At 37.2% G+C, this 16,779-nt stretch overlaps 2 protein-coding genes across 3 annotated transcripts; one reads left to right on the top strand and one right to left on the bottom strand.

Moving 5' to 3' along the window:
- Positions 1–878: 878 nt before the first annotated feature.
- LOC121256772 (protein FAM133-like) lies at positions 879–8,254 on the top strand. 2 transcript variants are annotated; one of them, XM_041157654.1, is made up of 5 exons: positions 879–1,306; positions 2,076–2,177; positions 6,358–6,499; positions 6,572–6,615; positions 7,793–8,254. In XM_041157654.1, the coding sequence occupies exons 1-5, from the start codon at positions 1,220–1,222 to the stop codon at positions 8,009–8,011; spliced, it is 594 nt and encodes a 197-aa protein (XP_041013588.1). In that variant the 5' UTR covers positions 879–1,219; the 3' UTR covers positions 8,012–8,254. The 2 variants fall into 2 exon arrangements, with proteins under 2 accessions (XP_041013588.1, XP_041013589.1); XM_041157655.1 differs by lacking the exon at positions 7,793–8,254 and adding an exon at positions 6,747–7,684 and having other exon boundaries at positions 884–1,306.
- A 372-nt stretch (positions 8,255–8,626) lies between these two features.
- LOC121256761 (mitogen-activated protein kinase homolog D5) lies at positions 8,627–14,803 on the bottom strand. Its single transcript, XM_041157651.1, has 6 exons — positions 14,320–14,803; positions 14,099–14,228; positions 11,588–11,725; positions 10,178–10,510; positions 9,611–9,791; positions 8,627–8,995 (listed from the first exon to the last, which is right to left on the bottom strand). The coding sequence occupies exons 1-6, from the start codon at positions 14,562–14,564 to the stop codon at positions 8,820–8,822; spliced, it is 1,203 nt and encodes a 400-aa protein (XP_041013585.1). The 5' UTR covers positions 14,565–14,803; the 3' UTR covers positions 8,627–8,819.
- Positions 14,804–16,779: the final 1,976 nt, after the last annotated feature.

Here is a 16,779-nt window from a genome sequence, read left to right as displayed (position 1 = left end):
TTGGTTTCAACTTGTTTTCACATTCTGTTGGAATTATCAACACCCAGTATAGGTAAATTTAAGACTGTTCATTTCCAAATTGTTGTAAAAATATTATTTTTTTCCTAAAATGTTAGAAACCAGAATTCATAGAGAGGAGAATGAATAGATAGGAAACAGAAACAGAAATTCTCAGAGTTTACCTTCCGTCGGCTGAAGACGAGTGCATGTGGTGGGGAGAGACATTCGGAAGTGTAGTAATGGGGAGAGACATTCAGCTGAAGATGAGTTTACCTTTCTTTTTTTTTTTTTCCTTTTTTCCATTATGAATAAATCATAAAGTGCAGTAATGGAGAGGGAGAGACATTCGGACGGAGGGAGAGCATGCATTCGGTATACACGGGTTCAAATTGAGTTTTCTTGGAGTGCATACATGTCTTTCATCTATTCCATCTATTCGTTGGGTATGAAATTGGGTTTTAAACCAATCCGTGTGCAAGCTTTTCCCTATTAGTAAAACTCTCTCACCTTCTCTCTCACCATTATAAAAAAACTTTTATAATCTAATATAATATATTAATTTATGAAATCCTTTTGCAAGTTAGGCATTTCTCTTATTTAAATAACAGACTAAATTAATTGGAATGAGTTACAAAAGAGAAAATATATTTATAATTTTAAGAAGTTGTGGAAGTTCATTGCATTTTATTTATTTAAAAAAAAGAGTTTTCTGTTAAAAATAATGCGTCAAAAATTTATCATTTTTAAAAAAAAGAATGGATAGAATTTGCCTACTCTCAATTATTATATAGCATTATTTATTAAAAAATAGAATAATTATATTTAAAAAAATTTATACCACACTATGTAGGTCACATATTTAATTTAATATTCATATTGTCGTCTTCATTTTCGTAATCTGCTGCCCCGAACAAGTCTAGAGCCCTGACGGCTGGTGTACCCGATTTGTCCCTCGTGCTCGTGATCTCACCCGACGCAAAAATCTCTGCGTTACAGCCTCACCTTTGTAGCCCTTTGCCCTTTGGAAAGAAAATCTTCTCAAGTCTCAACCAAAGCCAAACTCTTTTTATCTCTCCTACTAATCCCCCCACATGTTCTCTTCCTCCACACGGGTTCCTGACCGTTAATGCTTTAATCAAATACTTTCCCATATTTTCTCTCATTTTTCTTCCTGGGTTTCTTTCTTTGGTGGAGTTTTCTCATCTGGGTGTCTCTTGAAATGGGCAAAAATCAAGCTTACAAAGCTATGCAGAGAGCCAGGCTGGGCTCCAGCTCTGCTGCGGCTGAGGAGATTGAAGACGGCATGGTTTGTACCCTTTCATACTACCATTCCCCATTGAATTTCTCATTCTTAAATTTCATTCCTTCTTCTGTTTTTATGGCAGTTTGTTAATCTGTGTTATTCATTACATTATTGAATTCTGTGCTTATGATTGATTAGATACTTATTGTTTATCGAATAAATCTCTGATTTTAATGGGTAAGCTTTACTTTTATGAAATCCTACAGTAATTTGAGTAGGATGTCAAAAATTTCCTGCAAAAGATACGAATTTTAAGTTCTTGATTTGAATTGTGACGAGCTACAGAGCAATGCATGGTGCATAGTCTTATCTGATAGATTGAACGTGAGAAGTATTCACCTGTTAATCAACCTGCGCATTTGACTTCTATACATGAATATTGCCCTCTTGGAAAGATAGGAGCTTTAGGATAGCTCTAATGGTGTCCTAAAAGTTGATTTTCCGACAGGGCACGGCCGCCAACTCCACTTCATCTACCACATTGGTGCCCCCCCCCCCCCCTTTTTTTTTATAAGTACATTGGTGCCCTTATTTGTAGGATACATAGAAGAGTTTATTCTTAATTGGGGATTATATCAAGTTTTAGCTCATTTCCTGAATCTTATTACTTTATTTTTGAATTCCTCTCTTTCACGATCAAACAATTGTGACTTGTGAGATCTTAAGAAAGTTTGTCTTTCTTTAGATCAGAAAATGTTATCCGATAATCCAGTATAAAAGTTTTTGTTGGGTGTTTCTTTTCCTGGAGTGTAACTGATGAGGACAGTCGCAGGTGGATGGTTCATTTCATTCGCCAGAGTGGCATGCTGCTCGTTTGGCCAGTCTTAGAACTTCTCACACTATCACCTGGGAAGAGTTTAAAAAAAAGCAAAAGGTAATTTGTTGAGTATTGCTAATATGCTTATCTTGATCACAAGTGCGCATGAGTTTTCTATATTTGTTTCTCCACTGCAACTTATTGTGTCCCCCTTTCATTTTATTTTATAAGTGTAAGTATATTAATAAAAGAATAGGCAAAAGCCATGTTCAGTACAAAGAATGTCCTAGCTAAGTAGGACTGTAGGAGCATTAGAAACAAGGAAATCATGGAAATCTTGGCCATTAAAGTTAACGGCAATGGCCCAAGTACAAAGAGTTCTAAAAAAGAAAGCATTTAGTTCCTTTACTGATCTTTCTTTGTCCTCAAACGTCCCTTCATTGCACTCCTGCCATAAACACCACATGACGCAAATAGGCAACATCTTCCATACAACCTTGATCTGTTGGTTACATCTTAGATCTGTCCAACTAGCCAACATCTCCACAACACACTCGGGCATAACCCAACCCAAGCCTAGTCTTCTAAATACTTCATTCCAAATCCCACGAGCTATATCACAATGTAGTAGAAGATAGTCCACTGATTCACCCTTTTTCCTACACATGCAGCACCAATCTGCGATGATCACCCCTCGTCTTCTCAAGTTATCCGTTGTGAGGATCTTACCCAAAGAAGCGGTCCACACGAAAAAAGCAACTTTGAGAGGCGCCTGGTGTCTCCAAATCCTTTTCCAAGGGAACTGAGTTGGAGGTTCTTGTGATAGAGATTTATAATACGAGCGAACCGAGAATAGACATTTTCCTGTAGGTATCCACCACAATAAATCAGCTTGATGGTTACTGCGTTTGAGTGAATACAAGAGGCTGAAAAGAGCTGCAAAACTGTCCAATTCCCAATCATGTGCCGCCTGACTAAAATTAATGTTCCATTGGATTTGTTCCCCCATTATCACCATAACTTCCGCCACGGAGACATCATTGGCACTTGCCACCCTAAAAAGAACAGGAAATAGATCCTTTAATGCACCATTTCCACTCCAAGTATCGTACCAGAATTTGATCTTAGTCCCATCTCCAAGACACAATCTTTTGTGCCGGGAAAAGACCCCCCAACCTCTTCTTATATGTTTCCACAAACCCACACCATATGCCCCACTCACTTCATTGGTACACCATCCCCCCATAATTCTCCATATTTACTCTCAATCACCATTTTCCATAAAGCCTCAGGTTCGTTATGGTATCTTCACAACCATTTCCCAAGTAGCGTCCGATTAAAAGTTCTCAAATTTCTACTGCCCAAACCACCATAAGAGATAGGTCTGCATACTTTCTCCCACCTGACTAGGTGAAATTTAAACTCTTCACCCAATCCTCCCCACAGGAAATTTCGTTGAAGTTTGTCAATACGAATTGCCACACTTGTTGGGATAGGGAACAATGACAAAAAATAGGTCGGTAAGTTAGATAACGTACTCTTTATCAAGGTAATCCTACCGCCTTTTGACAGATACAATCTCTTTCATCCTGCTAATCGACGCTCTACTTTCTCAATCACTGTATCCCATAAAGAAGCCGCTTTCAAGGCGGCCCCCAATGGAAGGCCAAGATATGTCATAGGAAGTGAAGCAATCTTACACCCCCAAAGTATTAGCCAACTGTCTTAGACGCTGCACACCTCCAATAGGCACCATCTCTGATTTATCCAGGTTCACTTTCAACCCTGAAACTGCTTCAAAACAAAGAAGAAGGGCCTTTAATACTCGAATCTGATTATTATCTGCCTCACAGAAGATAAGAGTGTCATCTGCAAACAATAAATGCAAAATATTAATAATTCTCCCACCTGGGGATCCTATCGAATAACCAGTCACATGCCCATTTGCAACCAGGGCTGAGGTCATTCTACTCAAAGCCTCCATTACAATAACAAATAGTAATGGTGGTAACAATGGATCTCCTTGTCTAAGGCCTCGTGTACTATTAAAAAAACCTGTTGGACTTCCATTTATCAGAACTAAAAATTTTGCCGTAGATATACACCAATGGATCCAAGATCTCCATCTCTCCCCAAAACCATACCTCCTTAGGAGGTCAAGTAGAAAGTCCCAATTAACATGGTCATACGCTTTTTCCATGTCTAGCTTGCATATAATCCCAGTATTGACAGCTTTCAGTCTATTGTCCAAACATTCATTTGCGATAAGGACTACAACTAAGATCTGTCTATCCTTTACAAAAGCATTTTGAGGCTTTGAGATTATCTTTCCCACTACCTCACTAAGGCGATTCGCAAGTACCTTAGAGAGAATCTTGTAAACCCCATTTACTAGGCTAATGGGTCGGAACTCCTTGATCTCCTCAACCCCAACCCTCTTCGGAATCAAAGCAAGAAAAGTGGCGTTTAGGCTTTTCTCAAATTGTCCAGCCGAATGAAACTCCTGGAACACCTTCATGAGATCATCCTTTAACACCTCCCAACATGTTTGAAAAAAACCCATAGAAAACCTGTCAAGACCCAGAGCCTTGTCTTTGGCCATCTTCCTCACCACTTCAAAGACCTCAACCTCCTCAAACGGCCTCTCCAAACGAATACCATCCAAAGGCCCAATAGAGTCAAAAGCTAGCTCATCAGGCTTCGGTCGCCAACCCTCCTGCTCGGTAAGTAGTTGTTCAAAGAAACCAACTACATGATCATTAATTCTCTGCTCATCCTTACAATCTGCCCCATCTATTTTCAGCATCTCAATATTATTAGATCTCCTATGAAAATTGGCTACCTTGTGAAAAAACTTAGTACATCTATCTCCTTCCTTCAACCATAACGCTCTCGACTTTTTGCCACCACGATATCTCTTCTAAAAGAACAATGCTCTCAAGATCTGCAACCAGCACTAGCTTTTTAGCTAATTCCTCCTGTGTTAAGGTCCTAGACTCTTGTAGCCTTTCCATTTCTGCGATCTCTCTTGTTGCCTTTCCATGGAACACACCAGTTGCATTTTGCACAAGTGCGCACACACTTGTGCATGCATGTGTGTTTCTATAGAGTAAAAGTATATATTTATATGGGCACTTGCTCTGATACTCATTCATCAGTGTCATAGGTTATCTAGTAACGAAAGAAACATCAAGAATTTATGTCATGCTAGCTTAATGATATTATGCTTTCACAGAAAAAAGATCCACAGAAAGTATTCCATTTGTATTTTTCATTTTCTTTCAGTGATGATTTTATATGCCAACTACACTGTGCTTCTGCCCCCTAGGCAATGTGCTAAGAGTTTGATGGAACTATGGATTCCACCTTATTTTTTTAATCTCAATTGTTTATACAAAACCATGTAATAAGACCTCGAGAAACCTGAAATGCTACATAACTGGTATCATTGCTAGTACATGTTGACATGGGCAAACATTTTAAAATACCTTGTCATAAATATGCAAGTAATCTGATTTTCTTATTTATTTACAAATATCCGTCCAAAAATTGTTATCAAAATGTTGTGCATTAACAACAAATTGTCATTGTATATAAGCTGCAATGATGTTGGCTCTGTGTAAACCTTACTGTGGGAGAGTTTTCTCCAATGAGAATAAAGAATGTTGTTTGGACAAGACAAGGAAAGAACTCGCCATGTGTTTATGGCAGCGGTCCAACAAAGAGACAAAGTACTAGTTTTCTTTTTCCAATTATGAATGACACTGCATTCTACCGTCTATATATTACGTGATAAAAGACCAATGTTCTATTACACTTGCCCTAATAAAAGATTTGCATCAACTAAAATGAATAAAACGTTGTGCATATAAGCAATGAATTGAAGCCACAAGTTTCAAAAGTAAAGTGGCTCAAGGAGGGATGTACAGACAATGCCTTTCATTTGTTTTCTGGGAAATTTACTTGCAGGAAGATAAGGAATAATCTTGTCATAATTGAGGTCATGGATAATGAAACAAGGAAGAGATTAGACTTAGTTTTTGGTGTTTCGGTAAATTAGATGGAAGTGGATCATAGATCATCCATTTTGTAGAGTTCATATTTTAATTTGAGTGGCTGTTTATCTTTGATTGATGCATTTTCTGGAGGGAAATAGAAGCTCATTGAGGGGGTTGGTTAACTTCCTTGACTATGCTTAATACCTCATTGTGTTCATGAATTTTTTACTCTCTGATTGCATTCCTCCTATGTATGTGCTAATTTTTCCTCTGTTGAATTGTGTGGGAATTTTTACTAGGAAGACGAAATGAAAAAGGGGGAACTGGAAGCAGATAAAGATAGAATGATGAGAGAATACAGAGCTCAACTGGATGCTGAAAGGGCACGCAAACTTGCCCAAGGAAAAAACAACTCCAGTAGTAAATATAATCACAAAAAAGGTATGTGCAATAAAGCATTCTTCTTCCTCCTATTCTTGTTCTTGTTCTTGAAGGTTATATGTGTCATTGCAGATAAGGACAAAGAATTAAAGAAACGAGGCAGCAGAAAGAGAAAGGTGCCTACAATTTATTAAATTGTTTAGCAAATTTATTTAATTTGCTGTGCTAGTCTCCCCAGGAGTTTAGGTTCCATGGGGTAGTTCCCCCATCATAAGAAAAAAATAATTATTAAATTGTTATTACTCAGATTCAACACTTGTACACTCTAGAACAGCTACAAGATCGAGTCTTCACTCTCATTATAAGGCCCCTGGGTGCCTTCCTATTTTGGAACTCCTGCCAAGCCTTTGCTCACTTGATATGAGAAAGGTGATGCTAAATCCAATGTTGGCCATTCTTCCTTTGAAATTTTAGACGCATAGGGTAAGCACTTATCTAAATTCGTTACTATCACAAGGGAACCATCCTTTTTGTGTATAATATCCTGTTGGCATGGCTCTGGTTGGACCAGTGATAGTGATGATCTTGGAGGAAATAAATTGCAAAGCATGAGAGAAAGAAACTAATTTTATCAAGAGGAAGAGAGCATTTTATTTTGAGTCAAGGGGAACTGATGAATTTGTAATAAGATCAGAAGTGCTGGTGGAACTATGATCAAGAAATTTAGGGACAGTTGAACAGCCATGCATAAGTTTGAATAGATTATGTTTTGGGTCCCCTTCAAATCCACACAATAACTATGTAAACTTAAACTTTGGTTTCAAACTTTCAAGTCATGCCAACTCCATGCAAGTTTGGGAGGGCTTGAAGGTACTACTCAAAGAAAAATAATGTTTAAAACTTCAGTTTAGAATATATTGCTTCTAATTGAAAACATAGAAGCTTAGTCGTATAAACCGGACTTCCCGGGTTCAAAACTCCACATTCTCACTCTTGGGGCGATCGGACTAGGATAATCTCTCTTTAAATTACCTAAGGTACACTTCTAGGAAATCCCTTGCCTAGAGCCTATGCACCACCAGGATTAGTTAGACGCCAGGTGCCAAAAAAAAAAAAAAAAAAAAAAAAGAAGAAGAAGAAGAAAAGAAGCTTAGAATCACAAATACTACAAATAAGATTTTGTTGTTATTTATTTTTCAAATAAAAGACTGTTAGGGATGACATGCCAACATAACTCGGTAATGAAGCAAACTAGAGAGTGGGGATAGCATTAAAGGCTTAAAGCACTCTTGCATTTCAGTTGTTACAGATATTTAAAACTATGAAATGTGAGCCCCTCATTTGTCAATGCAGCATTCAAGGAGGAGGAGATCTTCTGGCTCTAGCTCCTCAAGTTCATCCTCCGATACTTCCAGTAGTGATGAAGAGGAGAGAGAATCAAGTAGATCTAGGTCCAAGAGAACAAAGAAAGAAAAGAAGCACAAGTCAAGAACCAAGCACTCTTGCAGTGACGACGAAGAGGCTGATGGTCCCGTGCCACTTTCTAGATTCTTTGACAGTGTGAAGAGCTAACAGCATTGTTGAAGATGCTGCTTTGTCCTCATCAAAGTTATGTCTCTAATATAGGATATGAATTCGTTCTTTCATAATTAGCTGCTAGCAAATATGGATTGGATTGCTTCTTCCTTCTGGATTGGTGAGCTCTCTGATAATATTGAGTTTCTGATACTAGCTCGTTAGAATTCATCCTGTTAGGAAATCGAACTTTATGGCATATACTTCCCATGTGAGAATTCTATATAACGTTGAGCAGGACAATTTGAAGTTGATATCCTCTCTCAAACAGTCGTTGCTTTCGTTGGTTTCTTTAGCCCCGAATTTTTCAAATTTGACGAGACCTACTACTAATCGTGGCACAAGACAAAGGTTCGTCAAGGTTAATGAGGTTCCCGTACAGCTCTTGTGCAAATAAAACATTGTCAACAATTTTTTAATTAAATATTTGCAAGCATTGACCATGTTTTATCCTATGCAAGAGACTCGAAAACAAGTATCGAGGTCAAGGGAAAAAAGGGGGAGTTTTAATTTGGTTTTTTGGATCTGCGAATGTGCACAAACAGAGAGAGAGAGAGAGAGAGAGAGAGCCGTTGATCAGGAGTTGGCTTAATCCAATCAATAGAACAACAATGAAAGGGTAAACAGCCATGCAGATTCCATTATATTTGTTCCAGTCCCTGAATTCTGCCCAAAGTAAATCAACTCCAGATCCACCCCATTTTGGAATGGAACAATATGTACAGGAAGAAATCAATCGCCCGAGTTATATAAACCAGAGAGACCACACTGATCAAATCACGATGACTAAACAAAGCATGACTCCTCATTGTTGCTGATACTCGGGGTTAAATGCAAGAGCCTCCCTATATATCAGCTCCTTCATCTGTTCCTCACTCAGTGCATGCTGCTCAAAGTCAAAGCTGAAGGGAGTCATGCACACAGGCTCGTCACTGATGTCATGCAGTGATGTCAAGTAGGGATGAGCCAATGCGCCTTCAACTGTCGAAAATAGGAAATTACATGTCAGTGTTTTCAATGGCACATATTAAATGCCCATATAACTCTGTTAAAGCACCAAGCACAAAACTTGATGGATTAAGTTTTTATTATTTAATCCCTGAAAATGCACAAAACATAATGGATTAAGTTTTTATTATTAAATCCCTGGAAAAGCACACAACTTGATGGATCTACTATTGAATCATCGGAAAACTAATATGTCAGAAGCTTCTTTCCATCTGTTTCACTATTTGTGGCCCAATAATAAAAACATCTGTTTCAAGGGACATGGCAAAGCATGAGTCCCTTGAATAGGAATTGTAACATTGTGAGTGGCAAGAGCACAGCACCAAAATTAAAGGCAGCTTGGTTGAGCTTGGATTGAGAAAGAACCTTGAGTCTTCGTTTCAGAAGTATCCCTAAGATTTTTAAGGGGGAAAATATCTTTTCAAGTGGGGTTACACGAGTTTTTTGGAATATAAAACCGTGAAACTTTTGGTACAAATATTATGATTAGACTAGTTTTCTCATACAAGGCTCAATAGAAATTAGCTCAGTTGATCCAAGTTGAGACTTTTATTGTTATGCACATAACATTAGGAAACAGAAACTCACCAGTAATCCTCTGTCTGGGATCAAATGTCAACATCTTTTCAACAAGGTCAATGGCTGCAGGATGGACATTAGGAAACTTTTCAGTGAAGGACTGCCGACGGTGAAGAGGACGTTGCCGAATATACCTTTTAGCATTTTCATTCAAGGACCCCAAGTCAGCCTCTGACGGGGTGCCAATCAGCTGCAATATTAAGCATGATTAATTGTACAAAAAAGGGACATCTTTACTCTGTAAGAGCACAAAGAATGGATTTTGCATTTTTGCATGCCCTTAGAGAGGAAAATGTGTCATACGTGCTCAAGTGGATTTATGACAGTATACAGTTAAATTAGGGTGAGGTGGAAGAATGCCATTAAAATAATGCGGTTGAATAATCCTAAAATCCGATTTCAAAAGTCATTTGCTATTATATTCGGTGCCAAATTTAAGTATGGAGAATAAGCAGGTCTTCTTGAATAAAAAGCAATAAGTATAAGAGACTGTAATTGGAATCACAATTTTCAAATGGTCATTTTTTCCCCAGAAAACAACAGTACAGCAGTATAAACCTGGAAAATTAAAATTACCTCCAACAGCAAACTTAGCTGATGCACATGATCTCGACCAGGAAACAAGGGCTTTCGATCCATCAACTCCATGAAAATACAACCAACCGACCATACATCAATAGCAGCAGTGTAATCTGAAGAGTTCAATAACAGCTCTGGTGCACGGTACCATCTTGTAACAACATATTCTGTCATAAAATCAGTTTCGGAGGTGACACGAGCTAGTCCAAAATCACATATTTTCAAGTCACAATTGGCATTTAAAAGAAGATTGCTGGGCTTTAAGTCTCTGTGCAGAACATTTGCAGAATGTATGTATTTCAATCCACGGAGGATCTGATATAGGAAATACTGCATAAAACGTAGAAAAGTGGTAGTTATTTTAATCTGTGACCAAATGATAGTTATGGTGAATTTTGGAAATCATAGTAAAAAGCAGAAGATGAAGAAGAGAAAGAAGCACAAAACTTCAAAAGCTGAACAAGCCAAAGCAAAAACTCGAAAGTACAAAAAAATACGGACTTCCACAAGTGAATTCTAAGTTCAGGCATAGCGAGTGGACACGCTATATTACATTCCCCATCTTGATTGAATGCTAGATTATTCCATTCAACCACTTTATCACAGGAAAAGAAAGATCCAAGGCTCCACAGCTTTCAAAACAACCCATCTTTATAAGGATAACATCCAACTGCTTTAATTGGTTTAAGTACCATATGTATTAAATCAGAAAAATTTAGTGAAAAATTCTACTCCCATCTCAAGAAGAGAGATTTTAGCCGCCCTCCCCCCCCCAAAAAAAAAAAAAAAAAAAAAAACTTCTTTGGATAAGGCTTTTGACAACAAAACTGTTCTATTAAGGAATTAATGTTCTTCGGTAATGCTTTTTCAGGTAGCTTATATAAGACCACAAGAAATCATTTAAAGCTGATCATTTTGAGGCTACTTTGATTCTTGATCACCTACACTTGTCTTCTTGGTGGAAGGGTTCAGGTTCAGTGAAATGAATGGGTGAAAGCTGTTTAAGAAAGAGGGTGAAAATCACTCCAGTGGTAGCAAACAGAAACGAGATATTTCAGTCGAATGCAGACTTCTGAGTTGACAGAAGACTTCTGATGAGAGGAAGTAGATGCACAACGAGATTCAACCAGAGGTAAAATTTTAGCAGAATAGATTCAGTGCTGAACAACTTCAAGATCGTTATAAACAATCTTTTCATTGAGAGATGATGCCCCTTTGTTTTTCATAGTATTTGCTAGCTTGCTTGGACTTGGACCATGCCCTTTTTCACTTATTGAAATACTCCATTTAAAGAGGCTTTCATTTTATTATAGCTTCTGCAAGTCCAAGAGGTCTTTGATAATGCAAGTAAAGGTATCATACAGCAGACATGGTAGCAAGCTAAACGAAAATAAATGCTTCGAATACCTGACAATGCTCCTCTGACAACGCTTGATTGGAACGAATAATCTGGTGCAGGTCAGTGTCCATTAGCTCATAGGCAATATAAACATCGTTAAATGCCTCCCTCTGTGGGGGTGGTATTATATCCCTGATTGCAACAACCTGCATGAAAATATGAGCAATATTAATCAGAAAATTAAAAAGAAAACTTCTGTAGAGCCAAATTCCTATGTCTCCTGCAGGAGGTTCCTAGCTCCCCCCCTGCCCCCAAAAACCAACCAACTTTTCTTTAGTGGGTTTAGATTTAAGAGAATAAGCAAGCACGACCAAATAAACATCTAAACAGAATGCCTACAGAATATGCTGTAAACATGATGAATTACAAAGGCAAGACAAGAAAACATTTCTTTTTATTCATAAGTTACACATGCACTCAGGTGGATTCTGAACCCATAACCTAGTCTTCCTTAACTGGCCAAATCCAAAGTTAATTAATTTTTAATGAAATTGGTTGTAAAAATGCCTACAAAAACGGAGATGGTTTCACCAGGCCTAACAACCAAAATGGAGCTAAAAAAAAAAAATGAGCCCCAGCTGCGTGTAATAATGAGATCTGTCCAGCTAACTAAAGAGGGGAAAACCCCAAAGTTCATAATACATTTTGCTCAAAATCTTAATTTTATCATCTGGTCCCATGATTCTACTGGACAAAACAACGGCAACGAGTTATACATTAAAATTATCTACCTAGCCACAATGATCACAACTGAGTTATTAAAGTAAAATGCAACGTGCCAGTAAAAGTAATTCTAATAAGCAACTTGTCACGCCTTCCCTGCCATTTTGAGATCGCACAAGAAAATAATGCAGCGATAGCCGATCTCTTGGTCTTTTTTAGTGGCTCCCTTCAATGGAATGTAGAATTCATTAGGGCAGCCCAAGACTGGGAGATAGAGACTATCACAGAGCTCTATGAGGCGTTGTATTCGGTAAGCATGACATAGGGTATCACAGATAAGATGAACTGAAGCCCCTCCAAGAAAGGTAAATTCCCGATCAGATCGTTTTACCAAGTTCTAATGAGCCCTAGAATGACCATGTTCTCATGAAAGAGCGTATGGCAAATGAAAGCTCCTTCAAAAGCAGTTTTTTTCATATTGACAGCATCTTGGAAAAGATCCTCACCATAGATAATTGAAGGAAACTTCGGGTAATGGTGTTGTACTGGTGTTGTGTAAGAAGAATGGAGAATCAGTAGATTATTTGTTTTTACACTGCGAGGTGGCGAAGACCATGTGGGATGATTTAAGAATTGGATTGTTATGGGTCATGCCTTTTAGGTTGGTGGATTTCCTTGCAACCTGTAGAGGCCTCTGAGGCAACTCACAAGCTCACAAGTGGCAGCGATTTGGAAAATGGTTCCTATATGCATGTGTTGGTGCATTTGGCGGGAGAGAAATGATAGAAGCTTCGAAGATCGTGAGAGAACAATGGACGAGCTTAAAGCTTTCTTTTTAAAATTTTGTTCTTATGGGCAGGGGCTATTGTTTGTAATGGGCTAAATGTCCATGATCTTCTCTTTTCAATTGTAAACTCTAATTAGGTTATTCTCATGTATACTCCCTGGGTACTTGGGTTTTGCTTACTTCTATGAATAAAATTTCTTGATTATGTATAAAAAAAAAAAAAGTAACTTGTCACATCAAAAAGACAACAAGCAGGGATGTGACCGATAGGGACATGGGCCCCTAGGGATCAGTGGGGTGGGGGGAACCCGGGAGTGCTCCTGTTCTGGCCAACAAGTGATGACTCATAATACGTCATTAATCACATTCAAACTAATTGGATAATTGTCTAATTAGAACTGTTTTTTGGGTACGTACAAAGAAAGTTTTTTTTTTCAGGTATTCTCCAATGTAGTAGAGAACACCCCCCCTCACCTTCCTTTTCTCCCTTTTAGAGGCTATCGGTTAGTAACTTTCTTTCTTTCTTACTTATCAAAAAAAAAAACTTTCTTTCTTTCTTTATTTTTTTTCCAATCAAAAAGAAAGTTTCAAACAGATAGCCTGAAGAGGGAGAAAAAAGAGGGTATTCTCTACTACATTGGAGGTATACAAAGGAGTGTGGTTTGTACTTGTTAATGAATGAGAACGTTAATGGTAATAACGCTTCATATTCCAAAAGCCACCCAAAACTAAAATTTACTTTAAATGTGGTTTAATTCATGTCCATATAAATCAAACAGGTAACATTCTTTGTGGTTTCCTCCTTTAGCTATTACCATTTTTGGACTCGACGCTACTACACATTGTTATAATAAAGATTGCGCGTACTTAGGCCCTATCATACTCAATATCACATACATAATTGCACTCTTCTTTAGTAAAAGAAAGCGATAACTGAATGATTAAAGATTCTTACTTAAAAAAAAAATTAAAGATTCTTTCTTTTTTAACCAGTAATGAGAAACTACAAGAAAACGACTAATTACTTTGTTCTAAGTTGGTAAAGAATAAATACTAAGCACTCACTGACGTTTTCATGATCCATGTGGCGAAGCAGCTTGATCTCGCGGAGAGTCCTCTTGGCGTCGATCTTGTTGTCGAACGCATTCGCAATCTTTTTTATAGCCACGTGTTCGTTCGCCTCCGAGTTCAAAAACGAGCTAGGGAAATTCATAATCCAAAGATAAAGAAAATCAAAATCACAGATTACCTCTCAGAAATTCAGAGAGAGAGATAGAGAGAGTAAGAGACCAAACGATGCCGTATGCGCCTTTGCCGATGGGCATGATGGGGGGCTTGTACTTGGCTGTAACCTCAAAGATGTTGCCAAAGATGTTGTACTGAATGAATCTCCCTCCGTGACTCAACGTCGCCGATATGTTCTCCATCCCCATGGCCTGTTCCGGTTGCGGTTGCGGTTGCTGTGGCTGCGGGTCAGACTGGGCATCCGTCATTACAGCGTCGGCCGGTGGAGGTGGCCCTCCTGCTGCGTCCATTTCCTTTTGGCTTTAATTTTCCTTCTCTCAGCTTTTTGCTCTCTCAAAGTTGGTGTAGAAGTAATAAAAGCCCTAACGAATGATTGTGTGCCCCTGCCTCTTCCTGTTATCACTTTAGTTAAACAGATCTATTACCTTCCTGCATTAACTCTCTGAACTTTCCCCTCTCTCTCTCTCTCTCTCTCTCTCTCTCTGATACTGTTTTCAGTTTTCAAGCATTTCTTTATATTATTAAAATAAATAATCGTACATATTTATACCTTTATTTCTTTCTTTTTTTTTACCATTTTTATTAAGGGTAATGATATACATTAACTATGAAAATATATATATATATACTATACTTTCATTTTATTTTTATTTCATTATATAAAATGTGATATATTTATCATCATTAAATAATAAAAAATATCTAATAAAAGATCATATAATAATAATAAATATATCATATCTTACATAATGAAATAAAAATAGAATGATAATATGATACATAAAATTATCTTCTTATTAAGAATCATGGTAAAGTGATTTTCTATTCCATAGTTTTTTTATTGATAAGAATATTTTGGACATATTTGTTACAATTACGTTCATAACATATATCATTGGGACTTATTAGGGATGGAGAGAAATCGATAAAACTTGTTGGAATCGATCAGAATCGGCTGTTAAATGTTAGAACCGGTCGAAACCGATAAGGAATCGATAGATCATCCAGACAGAAACCGACTAATCATCCTTACCATGATCCTAATAATCTGTCTCAAAGAAAAAGAAAATTCCATCGTTCTTTTATGAGAAATGATAATCACAAGTGTCGTGCAATTATTTAAAAAAAATATAAAAAAATATAAGATTTATATAAAATAATAATAATAATAATTTTTTAATAGTAAATTTATTTTTTTTAAAACGACTGTACGATATTTATACACTCTACAACTATATGTAGAATTACTCTTCTTTTATATTAAATTATTATCTTTATCTTTGATTTGATATTTAAAAAGAAAAATTTTATTCATTATCTTCACATACCATATTTTTTTAATTTTTTTCTCTTATTAAATATGTGATATATGGATGATGAGTAGAATAATTCAATTAGTTTAAGAAAATAAAATTAATAAAAAAAATTTGTGAATATGATGTGTGAAGATAATAAGTAACAAAACTGGTTTAAAAATATCTAAGCTCTGCATAACAACGAAATTTATATTTTCCCTTCTTATGTTTTCGTGTTTTTCAATTTAATTTTGCCATTTTGTGCTTTTGTTTTTTAGACAATAGAGGTGTACTGAGCCCAACTAGTGAGGAGTAAGTGGAGGCCCAGAAGCCTGCTCATGATGCAAAATACGAACTCGGCCCATTAGGAGTAATAAAACTTCTCATATTTTTCACCTTTTTAAAAATTAATTTTTTATTTATTTATATTTGAAAATAAGAGGATATAATAAAATCATTAATTATTTTAAATTATAAGTCCGCCTCAAATTAAATACTCTATTTGACAATAGTGCTTTATGACACTATAGTTTAAACACCCAAAATAATTGATACTTGAAATAAATCCATTGATGGTATTTATATATAATTTTTTTTTTTTTTTTTGGAGGGGGGGTCCTATGGGCCTTCGAGGAGCCTCCAATGGCAAAGTCAATATATTCATTTTGGAGAATTTTCGTCGAATTAGCTAACGTAAAAAAGGAACATTTCGTATTCAATGTTCCCTCGCGTACAGATGCCATGCAACAATCTTTAATACAGCATGGCTTTCTTAGGCAAAGCCTCGACGACAGGTGAGTGAGGCATCTACTCTGTGCATATTTGTCAAGGATGGGGGAGTTTGTCGTGATCTCCGTCCACACCCAGGATATGATCATTTAATGCGACGTGAACTTCTCACGACGTGCCCCAGCACGGTGTGTCAAGGCAAGTGAGGTCCTACCTATCCATGTTGACACCTTTCCCGCACGATGGATGGTTTGTCGCCCTTCTTTGCACACAGCCCATGAGCTACTAGTGCTAGCGGTCGCATGGGCCTTCCATGTAGGTCCATCTCGATCTGAGAAGGGCACTAGCCTCCACGCCGGGTCCAATCCAATGAGGAACACCAATATCCCTTCCATATATATATATATATATATTAGATATATATAATATTAAAGGCCCAATTAATGAATTTTCTTTACATATCAAAAAAGAGATAATCTTA

Source organism: Juglans microcarpa x Juglans regia, chromosome 1D, assembly GCF_004785595.1.
Source record: "Juglans microcarpa x Juglans regia isolate MS1-56 chromosome 1D, Jm3101_v1.0, whole genome shotgun sequence".
Lineage (NCBI taxonomy): Eukaryota > Viridiplantae > Streptophyta > Magnoliopsida > Fagales > Juglandaceae > Juglans > Juglans microcarpa x Juglans regia.
This window is presented reverse-complemented; position numbering and strand designations above follow the sequence as displayed.

Bases quoted from the DNA above. Each gene is read 5' to 3' on its own strand.
- LOC121256772 (XM_041157654.1), top strand. From the start codon at position 1,220: ATGGGCAAAAATCAAGCTTACAAAGCTATGCAGAGAGCCAGGCTGGGC. The intron at 2,178-6,357 runs GTAATTTGTTGA...AATTTTTACTAG, and splicing joins AGTTTAAAAAAAAGCAAAAG to GAAGACGAAATGAAAAAGGG. The intron at 6,500-6,571 runs GTATGTGCAATA...GTGTCATTGCAG, and splicing joins TAAATATAATCACAAAAAAG to ATAAGGACAAAGAATTAAAG.
- LOC121256761 (XM_041157651.1), bottom strand. From the start codon at position 14,564: ATGGACGCAGCAGGAGGGCCACCTCCACCGGCCGACGCTGTAATGACG. The intron at 10,511-11,587 runs GTATTCGAAGCA...CGTTTTATGCAG, and splicing joins TGTCAGAGGAGCATTGTCAG to TATTTCCTATATCAGATCCT. The intron at 9,792-10,177 runs GTAATTTTAATT...TTAATATTGCAG, and splicing joins AGCTAAGTTTGCTGTTGGAG to CTGATTGGCACCCCGTCAGA.